The 17,256-nt window shown below is 35.1% G+C and overlaps 3 protein-coding genes across 5 annotated transcripts; all 3 read left to right on the top strand.

The window, feature by feature from the left end:
- The first annotated feature begins 500 nt into the window (after nt 1–500).
- Nucleotides 501–1,083, top strand: LOC149735683 (uncharacterized). Its single transcript, XM_089879165.1, has one exon. It carries the CDS (start codon nt 560–562, stop codon nt 851–853), a length of 294 nt encoding a protein of 97 aa, XP_089735291.1. The 5' UTR covers nt 501–559; the 3' UTR covers nt 854–1,083.
- A 271-nt stretch (nt 1,084–1,354) lies between these two features.
- LOC149735682 (uncharacterized) lies at nt 1,355–6,527 on the top strand. 2 transcript variants are annotated; one of them, XM_089879156.1, is made up of 10 exons: nt 1,355–2,168; nt 2,595–2,685; nt 2,740–2,773; nt 3,071–3,201; nt 3,513–3,691; nt 4,052–4,145; nt 4,370–4,439; nt 5,410–5,446; nt 5,511–5,574; nt 5,830–6,527. In XM_089879156.1, exons 2-10 carry the CDS (start codon nt 2,677–2,679, stop codon nt 5,986–5,988), a joined length of 777 nt encoding a protein of 258 aa, XP_089735282.1. In that variant the 5' UTR covers nt 1,355–2,168; nt 2,595–2,676; the 3' UTR covers nt 5,989–6,527. The 2 variants fall into 2 exon arrangements, with proteins under 2 accessions (XP_089735282.1, XP_089735281.1); XM_089879155.1 differs by lacking the exon at nt 1,355–2,168 and having other exon boundaries at nt 2,184–2,685.
- Nucleotides 6,528–8,542: 2,015 nt separating this feature from the next.
- Nucleotides 8,543–16,827, top strand: LOC149735681 (uncharacterized). 2 transcript variants are annotated; one of them, XM_089879139.1, is made up of 6 exons: nt 8,543–9,313; nt 10,361–10,437; nt 10,966–11,122; nt 12,268–12,380; nt 13,163–13,275; nt 14,876–16,827. In XM_089879139.1, exons 1-6 carry the CDS (start codon nt 9,160–9,162, stop codon nt 15,870–15,872), a joined length of 1,611 nt encoding a protein of 536 aa, XP_089735265.1. In that variant the 5' UTR covers nt 8,543–9,159; the 3' UTR covers nt 15,873–16,827. The 2 variants fall into 2 exon arrangements, with proteins under 2 accessions (XP_089735265.1, XP_089735264.1); XM_089879138.1 differs by having other exon boundaries at nt 8,845–9,313; nt 14,873–16,827.
- Nucleotides 16,828–17,256: the final 429 nt, after the last annotated feature.

Here is a 17,256-nt window from a genome sequence, read left to right as displayed (position 1 = left end):
AATATCAATTTATTTTGCAAGTTGAATAATTTAATACCAAGAATCCTGCGTGCAAATTCAGTTCTCAAAAGCAAATAGATTTCAATGAATGACCTTCGATTTGCATGGTTGGATTTGGTAACTAGATCCCATAGCTAGTACGTTTCTTGAGCCTATACACTCATGTATATAGGCTTACGTGTTGCATTTTTTAAACTTCTTTTTATGTGATTGCTTGTTTTAGAAGTTTTACAAGCGTTAATAAAAATATTAAGTATGTTTGTTAAAATTATATAACTTTGTATTATACATTTCTTCTAAGTCGCATGGGATCTAAATGAACAACAACCCAGCTGACAACATTTGTTGCAATTTCCAAATTCTACGTACCTAAAGTGGTAAACAGACTAAAAACAGTAATAAATAGGCTAACTAAAGCACGAATTGAACAATTTTGGTGAAATTGGCAATTAAACGTGCATCTGTAACAGTTATTTATTAGATGCTGAAATTCCCACAGAGTATTTTCATACTTTGAATTTATTTTTCAGAAACGTTGCTTAACTTATTTATTATCATTATGTTCCGTCTTGCACGAACTGCTAACCTTACCTGGAGGGTTTCAGCTCCTCGTATGTCACGAGCTATGAGTGATGAGGGGGCAATAAGACAAGAAGGTGGAAAACTTGCCAAAAAAGCTGCAGCAGATGAAAACCAATATGTTCGGCAATTAGAAGCTGAGCAATTGAAGGCATTGCGCAAACATCATCTTGAAGAGATTGAGGAGCACAAGCAAGTGATTGAAAGACTACAAAGTCGCATCAAACAGCATGAAGAAAAGCTTCAACAAATTAAACCACCTGTTACGAAATAAAAAATGACCAAAATTGTTTTCTGGGCGCTTCATGATGCAAAATAAACTCTTTTGAGGAAAAAGTTCACCTAATTAAAATGTTCAAATAATTTTATAATAAAGTCTACAACTACTGTGTTACAAAAATGTATTTACATACAGATACATATTCCGTATTCCGAACTGTTTTGTTTTGTTCTAACAAATGTTTGATGAAAGTTTGAAATAAAATGTTGATAGTTTCAACTTTCTATGTTGTGTCATATATCTGTAGAGTAACTAGCTGCATAGTATTGGTTAATAGTTTTAGCAACTGGTCCATTGGTAACACCAATACAGTGTTTCATTTTAATCAAGTTTGCTGATGTGCCAACCTTGGAAGTCAATACTAAAGGTATTTGCAGAAGCGGAAGAGCAGTGGGATGGTTAACGCTGCATGTAACTGCCGTGTAAGCGTGTTGGGTATCTAGATAACTTGACTAAAAGGTCGGGATTATCTGAAGAACATTATTCTAATAATATGGCCTAGATATTGCGTCTCACGGAGTATCGTGGTCGCGCATAAACCGTGGGACTATGTACCGTTAAATTCGTGTAACGGACGGGTGTCTTGTTATTACTTACCCCGGAATCAAATAGAGACAGACGCTAAGACGAAGTCTATTTGGCAGACGGCTAGGTCTGTATCGTAAACCCCCAAAAAATAAGATCTGATGGTTGCCACGTTAGTCAAAGCGAAGGAGCAATTTCAAGTCAGAATGCTTATAGTTCCCTGTTAGTGTATCCTATTTACGGGATTTTAGTGTACGGAGTCACTAGATTACAGACATTAATACACAGCCACAGGCCCACAATTTTATTTAGGCGGACAGCGATTGCGTCAACGTGTTAACGCCGACACAATCTGAGATTGCAAACATTTCCGTGTTTCGTCGATTTTATGAACTTTTACACATTCAATGAGTCACTGCGCCGTTACAATTAAATACAAAGTGTCTGCCAAATGCTACAAAGTATAGACATTACAATGCAAATAAAGTTCGCCTCACAGTCGGTTAAACGTTTGTTTGCATGCTAATGCACAATGCATGGCAAAACCCAGCGATGTCCAGCAATGGGCGTCTGGCGTATGCTGCCTGAATAGAAAGTTTTATAGCTCGCGATCACTGTAGCAGCAACTGCGGGCATACAGCGTGACACCCCTACTGCACGTGGTTATTTATTTCACCTTGATTTATTGATATTAAGACAAGGAGGAGCAACAAACCTAACCAATAACGTATAAGTATCATTATAAAACAGACATTTGTCAAAAAATATTAAAATTTAAAATCTGGTTAGTTTATTTGTAGAATAACAAGCATGTTTTTTTAATTTTTCATACACACTATAACAGTCAGTAATCTGATATATATGTTTAAAATTGTTTTGTTTGCATTTATCAGCAATATTAGGTGACTTGAATAACTTAAAGTAAAAGTGTACTCTGGTTAAAGGGTGCAGCCAATCAAACTGCAACATATTAACACAATGCACATTACACATCATTGTTTCAGAAATTAAAAACACATAGTATGGGTAAAGTAACACACAATCATGTTATCCATTGAACAGTGCAATTTTTATTTTCTCATTTAATTTTTTGATCCATCAAACAATGGTCCATCTAAACAATGGTGTCGTCACATAATTTTACACTATCTGTCATAAAATCACACCCTAACCATGAAATTGCTTAATAATTCAACCTGTTTTTATTCAGATCCAAATTTGCAAGATTTAACAACAAACACAATAATTTTTCACTTAATTGGGTTTTAAACTTTTTTTAAAGAAATAATAAAATGTCAAAGGTTTGTAGTTTTGGCAATTGTGTACCAAATTGATATTAATTTATTTTGTTTTAGGTCAGTTTAGTTGGAAAAACTGCCTTGATCACAGGTAAACGTGTATTTAACATTAGCAACTAGAATGGCTTCACGCTGCTACGACTGTGAGTGTATGTGTCCAGTGTTCTCGGGCAAGACACTTCACGACAATTACTCCAACATTAAATTGTTAGCCATACAAAAAAATAAAAAAATGCTCAAAATAAATAATCACCTACAAAGGAAGATAAATGTTAACTTGTAATTGGGTACGGGGTGAATGAAACAAATACATAACTTCATTTATACTTATCACTTATTAACTGTTATTCATACATAAACACTTTGGTTTACTATCTGTGTTATCTAGGTGCGAGTTCAGGTATTGGTCGGGCAACAAGCATTTTGTTTTCTAAACTTGGTGCTAACCTAACTCTGTGTGGCAGAAACGAAGAATCTTTACAAAACACAGCAGATCAATGCAAACTCAACAATGTTAAAGTAATGTTTCAATATTTATAATTGTAAATGTTTTTATTTTGACAGTAATGATATAAAGTTTGGCACTTTTTAAGAATAAATATCTACAAAAACTTTTTGGTTAACTGTATTTCCATTTAAAAAGTCAAATTTTATATATTTCTTTGTCGAATATGTTTTATAGATATTGAAAAAAATGTTTTTTTTAGGTTACAATTAAGTTATAGTCGTTTAAACTTTTTGGTATTTATATTTTTACTGAAAATAGGTCTTAATTTTTATATTTCTGTTTCAAATAGGTTTAATAGATTCTAAAAATTGTTCTGTTCCAGGTTACTACTATCAGTGGGGATCTTGCAGAGAGCACAGCTATTGAAGAGACAATACAACACTCTATGGAATTTCATAATAAGTTAGACGTTTTAGTTAACAATGCTGGTATCATCGCACTAGGCACTTTAGAAACAATTTCTATGGAAGAATTTGATCATATGTTAAATGTGAATTTCAGGTATACATAATTTTACAATAAATGCTTGCTTGCAAATTGCAATAGATTTTAGCATCATAAATTTGTGTATTATATTTTAATATATTAAGTTGGGGTAATATGGTCTATGTTCTCTTGATGTTTTATCGCCCCCTTGGTAGTAAACAAAGAATATTTTTTAAATATATAAGCATATGCTTACCACTCTAAAAGAGAGTTGTTAATTAAAAACACAATTACAAAAAAGTTAAAAAATAATTATAAACATAAGAAAATTCTAACTGTATCCATTTTACCCTACAGTACTACGAAGTAAAACAAAAATATCTTTATATACAATCAATGCCAAACTAATATTTCTGCAAACTGGTTGCTTTACAGATCTGTATTCCAACTTTCAAAACTTGCTTTACCAAACTTAATCAAGAGCAAGGGAAACATTATCAATGTATCAAGTGTAAATGGATTAAGATCGGTAACTAAGCTGTTTGTTACTTTGTTTTATGGTTGATAATGAAGGAAAAAAACTAGTTAAGTAGTCACCGGTAATGAGTTATCCCCAAAGTATACAACTTGTGGGTAATTGTTTTTGTGTTTTTTCCTAATTGTCTGGACATTCCATTAGTGCTTACTACGTTCCTCAGTATGTGAACCTTTTCTTGTTTTTTTTTAGTATATAAATATATTTGCTTGTTCCAGTTTCCTGGTAGTTTAAGTTACGGAGTCTCCAAAGCAGCTTTGGATCAGTTCACCAGATGTACAGCACTTGGTAAGTGGTTTTTAAAACAACTATGTTCATGTAGTGTAGTGGGGTGAGGGAAGATGGGACACCTTTTTATTCTACTTTTTTGTCTTATTTGAAAGTAGCCAAGGAACATTCAAGGAATTAGAAAATCGTATCTTCAAGGGTGTCACGGCTGCCATAGAGAGTTGTTAATTGCTTAAAACATGATCAGAATATTTGGATATTATGTGCTAAAAGTGTTCCGTCTTCCCCCACCCTATTATGTTAAAGTATTATATATCTGCATGCTAGAGTATTGTTTAAATGTCACCATTATTTTGTACTTTAAACACAATACTACTTTGCACTCAATACACTGTACAATATCCTACACTATGTAGTTTTAAAGTCTATATATATAAGCATGCTAGCTTAGCCTACTGTTTAAACATAACTATTATTGTGTAATATACTAAAAATAGTCAGAAATGAAATGAGTTTGGTATTCAATGTCAGTTCAAAATCAAAAAAATAATATCTATATTGTGTAACGTCAAAACTAGTTGTTTTAAACTGTTTGTAGCCTTGACCATATTTTCAAAACCAGTATAGGTAAGCAAACTTAAAAAAGCAGGTTTTGTCCTGGCTTAACAAAAAACTTCGCATATTTTATGACTCTCGTATAAATTGTGCTTCTCTGTTAAAAAATCTCTGGTTTAAATTTATTAAAGTATCTCCGTTTTAAATTAACCATCTAAAAAAAAGCCAATTGCTCCCACATTAGGCGATAAACTGACAATTCTTACTAAAGATATCTTTTGTAGGCCAGGATAAACCTTATTTTCTAAAATTATACTTGCCTATATTGTTTTTTTAATTGTAAACTTTTAATTTACCAAAGCTCTCATTTGCTGAGCCTGTTCAAAATTTTTTTTGATACCAAGTTGGTAGTAAAACCGTTCATTTTGTAAAATATTTTGAGTTCTTTATGTCTAAGTCAAACTTTTGTATTCAGATTTTGCCCCAATGAAAGTCAGAGTAAATGCAGTGAAGTAAGTTTTACAATGTTTTAAAAGTTTTGAGCGGAATTTTTATTTGCATTTATTTGTACCGCAGTCCTGGTGTTATTATCACAGAACTGCAGAAACGAGGGGGTTTAGATGATGCAGCGTATGCAGCGGTACGTATGCTATTTTATGCAGGAATTCAGGATTATTTATTGGGCAGAATGGGCATTAGAACGTATAATATTTGCCCGCTAGACGGCGGTAACGAGTTGTACGTCTTCCGTTTTCACCTTGTCCTAATTTCAGATTAAAAAAGCATGACATTTGTTTTACAATTTGATATACTCCAAAAATTCCTTTATGTTTTTGTTAGGATCTTGCTTTGAAAGTTACTATACAGTATGTTGTATTTACACTTTTTCGTTTAGTTTCTGGAAAAATCTAAAACAACGCATGCGCTGGGGCGGCCAGGCCACTCAGACGAAGTTAGCGAAGCTATTGCTTTCCTTGCTTCAGATGCAGCTTCGTTTATAACTGGTGTAACTCTGCCAGTGGACGGTGGGAGACATGCTATGTGCCCAAGATAAAAGTGTATCGGTGTTTCTGTAATAATATACCTGTTTCTGTAATGATATATACAGTAGGGTTGGGAAAGATAGGACACCTACTCATTCAATTTTCTCGTCCTATTTGGAAGTAAACAAAAAATTCAAACAATTCAAAGCCGTATCTTGTTAATTGTTTAAAATACAATCAGGATATTTGTATATTATCTGCTAAAGGTGTCCCATCTTTCTCCACCTTGCTATACCTATTTCTGTAATTCTAGTGAATTTCTAGTGGGGTGAGATAAGATTTTTTATTATTTATATTCATTTTATTATGTGGATTGATTTGGTAGCAAACAAAGAGTGTTGTTAATTGTTTAAACACGATCGGGAAATATGGGATTTATAGATGTTTACGATATCCCATTTTACCCTACAAAACATTAGTCGCGTCAAAATTATCACGGACAAAGTAGTTCTTGGAAAATAGTTGTACAAACTGCTTGTCAACTTTAAAAAACCTTTTTATTTAATTAAAGCTTCAATGTTTGAAAATACAATTTTCAACGACGGGAAAAGGGTTTTTATTCAGCGGTCTTACTTGTGTTATTGTGTTGGAATTCTTTGCTAGCGTGGTTAATTATATTGGAATTTGAATCTTGCGATGAACAACAATATATGGAATCTGAATGGATTTCTAGCCCCGGATAAATTGCCTGAATACCTATCAAAAGTTCCGCATGTTTCTCTCTTTGTTATAAGTGCCTGCGTGATGGAAAAACTAATTCGACCGTAATTTTAATTAGCGACTTTAGAAGAGTACGTAGCGTAAAATAATGGCTAGGTGTAGAATACTAATAACAAAGATTTGAATTTTACACCAAGTCTACAAAGTTTCATTTGCAATATAACCGAAAGCGGTAACTGTATTTTGTATTTTTAGTGAGAGAAAAAACGTCCCAACACGCATAGAAGGTGTGTTTTTCACGGTAAAATAAGCACGAACAGCTGAGGCAAAAGTTTCGCTTGGTTACATGTGGCTGACCATCATTACATTGCTAGCTTAACCGTAGCCGAGTAGCGAGAACAGCTATAAATAGTAGTCAGATAAGCCCATACTTTTCAGTACGATTCCAGCTTTTAGAAAAGAAGCGCCAGTTAGCTTACATAGCATTTTGAACTCTTGGCTATACTGCTATATGATTCAAACGTTTAAATTTTGCTTGGTTTTCCGACTTTCCCCCAATTAGTTGTTTATGCACTCCTTTGTCTGGATCACGTCAACTGTTTCTACGTCATCGTACGCATGGCAGGCGACGCATAGTAAAACAGCAGCTCATAGAGTCAGTACGAAAAACAGACATAGTTATAAAGAAAAATGAATAGGCTAAAACAAAACAGTTCTTGCGGAAGTTTTGGTCACACGCTATTTTGGTGTGCTACTTATTCGAGAACACGCCGAACAATGCAAGCTTTTGTCGACAGGTATAAAATATCACGGGTTAACTAGCGAGAAATTTTTTTATATAGAAACGTCGGATTAATTATTTTTTGATTAACTGCCCATGGCATAAATAAATTATTCATTATTTTAACTGAATAAAGTATTGATTCGGAAGTAGTACACTGCGTCATTTGAGCGTCGATATCTCTTTCTACTTCGTAGAATATAGAAGGTCTGTGATTCTTTTTAAAACGTTGCATATGTTCAGTGTACAAGGGTGCTGTACGTTGCAATTGTTGCTTGTAGTTACGTTTAAGCGACTGACAACGCGGACCTATTTATAGATGACGATATTATTACAGCATTCAAATGACTGTACCTTTGATATGACAGTACATGCTTTGCGTAGACGCTCTCTGAATAAGTCAAATATATAGTAGGGTGGGGGTAGATGGGACACCTTATCATTCGATTTTCTCGTTAAATTTGGTAGTAAACAAAGTAGATTCAAAGAATTGCAAAACCGTATCCTCACGACTCTCTTAAACCACTGTTAATTATTGAAAACATGAACACGATATTTGGATATTATGTGCTAAAGGTGTCCCATCTTTCCCCACCCTACTATACATTAAGTATATGCATATAGCGACTATTTAACAGTGTTTTTGATTCTGTATTGTTGAGGTATATGACAGAGGGAAAATGCAAGACTTTTGGCCTTGGTTTTATGCAGCATGTCGGAAATTGGCCTTTGACTATGCGGGTGCACTATGAACCGCGTCAACAGTTCAAGCTGCTTTATAAAGTGGCATATAGCCGTCATTGTCGCAAAGATATATTGCAGCCGTCTGTCGAGCTCTTTAGTATGTAAACATGTATGGCGGCTCGTTATGCGTTTTGTTCGAATCAGATAAATACAGAAGTCACACCAGCGAAAGAGAGAGAAAATGTTAAATGCTTTAATGCTAGTTATATACATGCGTAGCATCATAGTTTTATAAGTATTTTGGTTACATGAACGAAAGTCAAAACCTGATCGTGTTTAAAACAATTAACAACGGCTCATGGGGAGTCGTAAGGATACGATTTTTTATAATTCTTTGAGTGTGCTTTGTTTACTACTAAATAAGACGAGAAAGTAGAATGCAAATGTGTCCCATCTTTCCCACCCTACTATACATCAGCTGGTGATCGAGGCAGTCTATATGCTTTCAAACCACAACAGTGATCTCATTACCCGTATTTCCCAAAGGGCTACTTTTCAATGTTTACAGTTACACTATACTGTCCAAGCAAGTTGCGAATTTTGTTCCAAATTTTTTTTATCGGTAAAGTCAGTCAGAAAACCCGCGGAGCTGCCGGTTTAGAAAGCAGTTAATCTTGAAATGTAAGTTAACCTGGCCTCGGGCATCACAGAGTCTGTTTTTCAATTTATTCCGAGAGAAAGCAGACAATTTCAGGCCGTGTAGTTCGATAGTATTACTATTAAAGCATGTAATTTAATATTTTGCGCTGTGATGTATGTATCAAATTCTTATTATTTTGGATACTTTTCATTGTATTTGAAGTCAAAGTGCATGATTAGAGTAATACCTGGAAAGGAACGATGTATCTGACAGCTCTAATTTTACCGTTTTAATTGCATAGTGATACCACAGTGGGTATGAGCACACATAGGTTACTTGCGGTTTGATACCAAGTACTCTGCAGTATCTCTCTCGAGTGATATATTTGGCAAATGAGTTAATGTTTCACCTTTCAAGATGATGTCCAAACTGAAACGAAATAAATCAGAGATAGCGCGTGAACCAGCACCGTTGAGGGGAATGCCAGCGTTAAAGCAAATGAGATCTTCACAGAGAACCGAGGCCTTATGGCCGAAATTAGACCCTACGATCTCACATCCGTCTCTCAGCGGTGAGTAATATCAGATTTTATTACATTTAACTTTGAATGAGTATTTTGTCGAGTGAGTAATACCAGACTTTATTATTAAATATATATTAAGGTGGAGAAAGATGGGACACTTTTTCATTCCATTTTTCGTCCCATTTGGTAGCAAACAAAGAACATTCAAAGAATTATAAAACTGTATCCTCCCAACTCCCATAGCCCATTGTTTATTCTTTAAAACATGATCAGAACATTTAGACTCCATGTGATAAAGATGTCTCGTCTTCCCCTACAGTATTCTAACCTTGAATACCTATTTTGTCGATTGTGGTTACCGAAATGTAATACTATTCGCCGATGTCCCATTGTCACCACCCCGCTGTGTGTTGTTACAACCGAGCTATTGTGCGTTTGCGTAAAGAAATCAAAAGCTTTGTGGCCTTAATTCTATCTTTACTTTGCTACAAGTTACTTCAGAACATAGCTAGATAAAGGATGCGTTTAACATTTGCAAAAGTTTAGTTTGATACTGTATCTGTATTTATTTGTTTTTATTTAAGTATTAGGTCAGTGGCAGGGGATCATATTCTAATGCAATTTAATGATTTAAGTGCATTTTAACTCGTAAATGATTTTAAACACATGTTAATGGAAAATCTAAACTTTGGTTAAGTAATGTTCCAAGTGTTTTATATATTGCTAAGTTCCAAAATTCTACATAACCGCAAAGTAGTGTCGTGTAAATTTTGGGTGGGTATAAAAGCTCGCTGTGCCAATATTTGTGTATAAGCTGCCGTCACTCAGAAATGTAATTTATTATCTGACGAAACTCCACGCTTAATATAAACTTATATAGTAGGGTGGATAAGGATAGAACATGTTTTTTCATTCTCTTTTCTCGCCCCATTTGGCAGTAAACAAAGAATTTCACAGAACTATATAACCGCAACGGCACGACGTTGGAAGATTGTTGTTAATTGATAAATACACGATCACTGTATATGGGTTTTATGTACTATCGGTACCCATCTTACTCCACAGTACTATATGACGGTTTATTTTCATTTTCAGAGTTTGACCGAACTGGTATACGTTCTAATGGACAGGAAATGAAATACATAGGCCCACCGCCAAGCGCCCCGAAACAGGTAAACACTTGAACTTGTGTTTCGGCTGATCTGACAGCAATGCTGTTACGCTTGGACTTGACTTTACGCTCCAAATACCTTGTATATGTACTCCGTGTTTATTAAAATTCAACACAATGTACCTACATGATTAAATATCAAAGAGTGTTTGATAATAAATACGCCTTCTATGTTTTGCTAAAATAAGGTTTATATTTTTTGCAGCAATCGGACTGTTCTTTAATTGTGTGAACATTTTCCTTGTTTTTGACAAGAACATGTGGTGTATAATAGTATACATATGACCGTGCTATATATTATGCAATTTTATTAATTGTATTAGGTTAGGGCAAGACGGGTCGTGTTTTTATTCTCTTTCTTCGACCATTTTGAACAAAGAATATTTACAGAATTATATAAACCCCCCCCCCCGACTCTAAAGAACGTTCGTAATTGCTTAGATTGCTTACCCTGCAATACTATTTGTACTTTTTCGTTTTCGACTTTTTTTCAAGCTACAAATGCCTTCATCTTAAACAAAATTATCAGACTACCAATCACGCCCGAGCTTCAACAGCCCCAAACATGAATGTAAACAAGATGCACAAGATAACCAACGGAGTCCAAAAATCCAACGGACACGCCATTCCAGTTGAACATACAAACAATGGATCGTTTAAAAACGGAAGGAAAGCGAAAACAAACGGTTTGTTCGTATACGTATTTGATCAATCTAGCCAATCTCTGAATGTGTGTGTCGTTTGTTTGCTTGTACATACCGCGTGTTCGGGGTATTGGCCATTTTTCTCCTCTTGTCACAAGTATGTGGAGGAGTGATAGGACACCTTTTCATTTTATTTTCTTGACCTATTTGGTGGTAAACAAACAAAATTCAAGGATTTAAAACTGTATTCTCATGACTCCCATAGACCGTTGTAATTATTTAAAACACGATCAGGATATTTGGATATTATGTGCTAAAGGTGTCCCTTCTTCCCCCACCCTACTATATATAGGATGGAATCCACGGTATTCTGAGTTTTCATTCTGATATTCCAGTTTCGTTTTAGTAATATCCAGTGTCGAAATTCCTAGAACAAGCCGTTTATGTTTGTATTAATATTACAATTCATGGAATTTTGTTTTAGTATAAATTGAAAGCGTGGATTTCCAGATGACTTGTTTAAACATTCGGTGCCTTAATCACACAATGCATATATATAGGCTATATATATATATAGTAGGGTGGGGGAAGATGGGACACTTTTTCATTCTGTTTTCTCGTCCCATTTGGTAGTAAACAAAGAAAATTCAAAGAATTATAAAACCGTATCTTCACGACTCCTGTAGACCGTTGTTAATTATTTAAAACAAGATCAGGATATTTGGATATTATGTGCTAAAGGTGTCCCATCTTCCCCCACCCTACTATATATAGTATTTGCACTGGTATTACATACATGCTCAAATAAAGAAACAATCACAGTCAAATAGATATAACTTTAAATAACACTGTCTATAGACTCTATAATATATACTAGGCTGGGGTAACATGGTACACTTTTCATTCTCTTTGCTCCTGCAATTTGACGGTAAAATAGTATTTACAGAATTATATGACCAAAGCCCCTGAAAAAGGCATTTTTAATTGTTAAAAACATAATCAGGAAATATGGGGTATATATACTAAACGTATCCATCTTACACCATAGTACTATACTAAAAACCCGAAACCAAAGTATAAAACACGCAATTTAAAATACTGGATAACAAGACGGACACCTAAACCAAAACCCCAGCGGTTTCTCACGCCTACATTTTGATCGTAAATATTTTCCTATAAATGTACAGGCAAGGACCAGCTTTCTTCCAAGTCGTCGGAGTCGAGCACCGATTCGTCAAAAAGCAGGACAACTAGCAATAACATTGGTCGAGGGTTACTCTCTGTGAAGAAAGAAAGACAGGTATTATAACGTAATAAACTAGCACTGTACTGGCGGTGATTCATATATTGCCCTGTTTGAAATGCGTATATTGTGACGTAACAATGGAGATTTATTGTACTGTTTGGGTGTTAGAATACAACTGGTACAGAGTTCAGTGTCGTGCTCGTATATAACTGTTGCCACGATACTGTTTAGTGTGTACGTTTCTGTATAGTTAACGATGACTTTGAGTATTTTTATTCAATATGTATATAGCAAGTTATTGTATTTTTAGCACGGATCTAAACTTGTTAAGAAATTTTGCTACAATTATATAACTTTAAACAGACTAAAAACATACTTTCGTGCTTATAGTAGGTTGGGGTAAGATGGTCCATGTTTTGCTGTTTTTTTTTTGTTCCATACAGAAATAAACAAATGACAACATAGAATAATATACCTGTATCATCACGACTTTAAAAGAGCGTTGGTAATAGTTCAAAACACAATCAGAAAATATGGAATATAGGTGCCAATAGTATCCCATTTTACCCCACAGTACTGTACCATAATTATAAACATTTCTTTAGCTTTGACTTAAATTCCGCGAATCTGACCCCGATCTGATGTTCATATAGTTGAACGATTCTTGTATATAGTGAAATACAGTAATGATCTGGTGCTACGAAAACGTAACCAACAAAAATCAAGTCCAACCACCAGTTATTAATAGAGAAATATATTTCGCTTAAATGGCATCGTCAGTCTCTTATTTAAATAGAATTCTTTAGCTATGTTATAAAGTTACGTTCTATGCGCAGGCGAGTCGGGATATGCACGTCACTTCAAGCATGAGAGCACTGACGCCGAAGGAACGTGAATCGATTCGTTTCTTAGACGACGTACTTAAGCTGGACGACGAATGGCAAATTAGGTAATTAAGTAAATTCATCTGTTTTGTTCGAGGGCAGAGCGAAAACAGTCAGGCATGTGAATATACACATAGAAAGAGCCGTTTGTTTAGTGGGTGTATGGGTAATGAAACGGAAAAATTGAGGTTACGCTTTAAATCATATGCAAAACTTTAGTTGGGGCTTTGAAAAGCATACTAAGTTAAAAAATATTACTAATTTGTAAATTTGATAAGTGCCGTTTTATTCATAGAAACATTGAACTGGCATAGCGTTAATGCAAGCGTGTTTAAAAACCTTTTGAATCAATGAATAAAATATGTGACTATTTTTCATTGCGTGACGGGCAACAAAAGTCGGTATTATAACAAGAGAACTGTTCTGTTTCATACACCTCGGTTTCACTTATAAGTTAACACATAAGTAACTTATAGTAGACAATTATTTTCTGATGTAAATTAAACTGAAGTAATTACAAGGTAGTGTATAAAAAAAAACAAGAAAAAGATCCATATCGCTATATAGTGTCTGATCTATTCAAATTCAATCTCTTAAAAAGGCCATTAACCTTTTTCGTGATATTAAAAGTACTACCAACTCGTACGCAAATCTCCGTAACAGTGCAAATGGAAATCCCGTGGGAGCTATTTTTATCTGAAGGTAAAACTAAAATCACCGAAGCGAACCAATGTTGAATTAGCAAAAATTCTATTGACGTTTTGTTAGGGTGTTTATATGAAATGATATAGAATAAAAATTCAAACTTTTTATTTAAATCCAACATTTTGCAGTCGATTTGCTGTATATTCGAATTACCCAGACTTATAGTTATTTTATTCAAAATGATTTTAAAAGATGATGTAGTAAAATGGGACATGTTTGCACTCTCTTTTCTCGTTACATTTGGTAGTACACAAAGAATTTTTAAAGTTATATAACTGTATAGCGCCGCGACTTTCATAGACTGTTGTTAATTGTTTAAAACACGATCAGGATATTTAAATACTATGTGCTAAAGGTGCCGTCTCCACTACCCTACTATATATAGCTTCAGACATAATGTGCATGAATGTAAATACATGCTGTAAATAATTTAATAATTTCCCGGATTTGACTAAACATAAGTCGACCAGCAGGTCATCGTCTAATACCATCTCACCTGATGCTGGTCAGCGTGACCTAATTATTTGACATAAATAATTAACATGGATTTTCTTTGTTCACACGTCCTCGTATTGACAGTAGTATATGTATGACAGATAATTTGCACAACTCATGAGTAGCCACTGGGTTAAAGCAACTTCTGTTTAGTGTCTTGCCAAAGGACACATGTCGAATGATATAGGGGCGCCCCCCCCACAAAAAAAATTAGCACCAGTGGTCCAGCAACATGACTGTCACATACAAAAAAATAGTTTTTTACTTTCGGGGAAGATGGGACACCTTTTCATTTTATTTTCTAGTCCCATTTGCTAGTAAACAAAGAATATTTAAAAAATTATAAAACCGTATCCTCACGACCCCCTTATACCGTTGTTAATTGTTTAAAACACATCAAATTACCAAAGGCGTCCTGTCTTCCCCTACCTTACTATAATAATCATTATTTAAACTTTACAGTAGCGAGGGTGAAGACGACAAAGTGTTTGAAGAAACCTCCACGTCATCAACTTCTACTCTCGGAACAAATGAAGATGAGAGCGACACAAGTAGTGTTGGGAGCATCATTGATCTCGTTGGAAATCTCTCGGATGTTTGCCTCTCATCTTCCTCCTCCCCTCGATCTTCGGAGCACAGATCATCATTTTCGTCTTCCTTTAAGAGAAACAGCAACAACAACAACAACAACAACAACAACAACGTTGATGTAGGTCTTTACGAAACAATTGATGATACGAAAGTAGAAAAGAAACACACACAGCCGCAAAAGGAGTCTTCAGTAAAATCGATTGACAGAAACGAAAGAGTTGATAACGAACCTGTTTACAGTGTTGTTAATAAACCGAAAAAGACCAAAAAGCAGCCGCCGCCTACTGCACAGAAACCAACAAAACATCAAACTAGTTCACAAAATGAAAACCAGGATTTACATCAAGGTTCTTATGAAGATAAACCAACCGCAAAAAGTAGCAGAGAGTTTTGGAATAACATTAACCGAGACAGCGACGGACAAGATTCACCAAAATTTCAGGAGAGCAAGACCAAAGTAAATGTCTTGCCTACATCTCCGGTAAAGCCAATTAAACTGCGCCATGTTGAAAGTCCTGGCGAAACGCGACCCAAAAACTTTGTAGTGGATCCGCATAAACAGAAATCGGCACCACCAGTTGCAGAAAAACAGAAAAAGCCAAAAAACAAAATCAATCGCTTTCCCGATTCAAACAATTCAAATATTGATAACCTCGGCTTAAAATTGGACAATTCTGGTAACTTAACTGGCCGTGATCCAGCCAGCGCTGTCATAATTCCTGGCAGCGACCCGGGAAGCCACCCGCGGGACTTGAACCATGAACCCATGATTGCTGTTCCGAGACAGACGACACTGTACAACAACAGTCCCACTAATCCCAATCGGCCATTCGTCGTCACACCGGCCACGCGAGTCATTTCTTGGAGCTAAAGTTTCAAAGCAAGATTGAAATCTCAGACATGAACAGGGAACAGGACACAGCTACTGTCTGTATTACGTCAACAGCTTATTTTACACGAAAAGTTACAAAGATATAAGAACTCTTATTGGCTATTATCAAATCCCTAACGGGCAAATTAATTGAAAGATTAAATGAATCTAAAAGCTGACTTCTCTACACTAATGCTCTTTGGCGCGTGCCATTTTTTTTCCTTATGGAGCTTCCTATAACATGAAAAACAATGTTACACAGAGAAACCGTGGGTCCTTGCTTCTAAGACATGGTGCAAAGAATACGAAAAAACGAACCTCATTACAAATTTCTTCCGCGCCAGTTTCTCATGGTGCTCTTTTACGCCCCTGTGTGTGTTTCTTCCTATTCTATAGCACTTATTTTTTCACAATTCTGCCATTTAAGTTCCAGGTTTAAGCCACGAAAGCCACTTGCAGAATTTGTATTGGCGTCACAAACGTTGTATAATAAACTTACGTGCGGTTTACTGATTTTGATGATTTAAATGACTGTAAATTATAGTACGGTGGGGAAAGACGGGACATCTTTTCACTCTATTTTCTCGTCCCTTTGGTAGTAAACAAAGAACATTCAAAAATTTATAAAACCGCATCTTCATGACTTCCATAGATCGTTGTTAATTATTTAAAACACGATCAGGATATTTAGATACCATGTGCTAAAGGTGTCGCGTCCCCCCACACTACTATATATAATTGCAGAAAATATTTTTAAATGCGTTGATAAAAAAAAGAACTGATGTTTCTAACTTCCACATAATGATTTTTACAACTGCATAGCTTTGTACTTGCGTTGCTGTGTTGTTTGTATTATTTTAGCTTTCCGCATGTTTCTTAATTGCACCACTCGATGTTTCATTTATGTTTATTTTCGATTTGGAATAAAGTGAATATAACCTAAGCGTAAAAAAAACGTATGGTGGATAAAAAAAAACACAAAACATGACAAAATGTCCGAGCCGAGATAATTAGAATGTCTCGAACAAGTGTATGAAACACATATGTCCAAGTGAGACCTTTAAAACGTTGTAAAAAGTGTTGTCCAAAAAGTATGTTTTTCCCGTAAGACATTTTGTCCCAATAACTTCAAGTGAGACATTTAAGATGTTAGTGTACTAGGATATGTTGTACTATGATCATAGATATGTTTAGGTGAGAGATTTTGCCACAGTAAAACCTTTGAGACGTTTAATACGTTATTGTTTTAGTGATACATTTGTGTCAGAAACATATGCTACCAGGTAAGATATATACATCATGGGCCTGTTTCGCATTACTTACTTACGTCAACCAAACGCCATTATTGGGCACGCGGGGCACTATCGGGCTGTAATATTTTCCA

Source organism: Ciona robusta, chromosome 5 (assembly GCF_009617815.1).
Source record: "Ciona robusta chromosome 5, ASM961781v2".
Lineage (NCBI taxonomy): Eukaryota > Metazoa > Chordata > Ascidiacea > Phlebobranchia > Cionidae > Ciona > Ciona robusta.
This window is presented reverse-complemented; position numbering and strand designations above follow the sequence as displayed.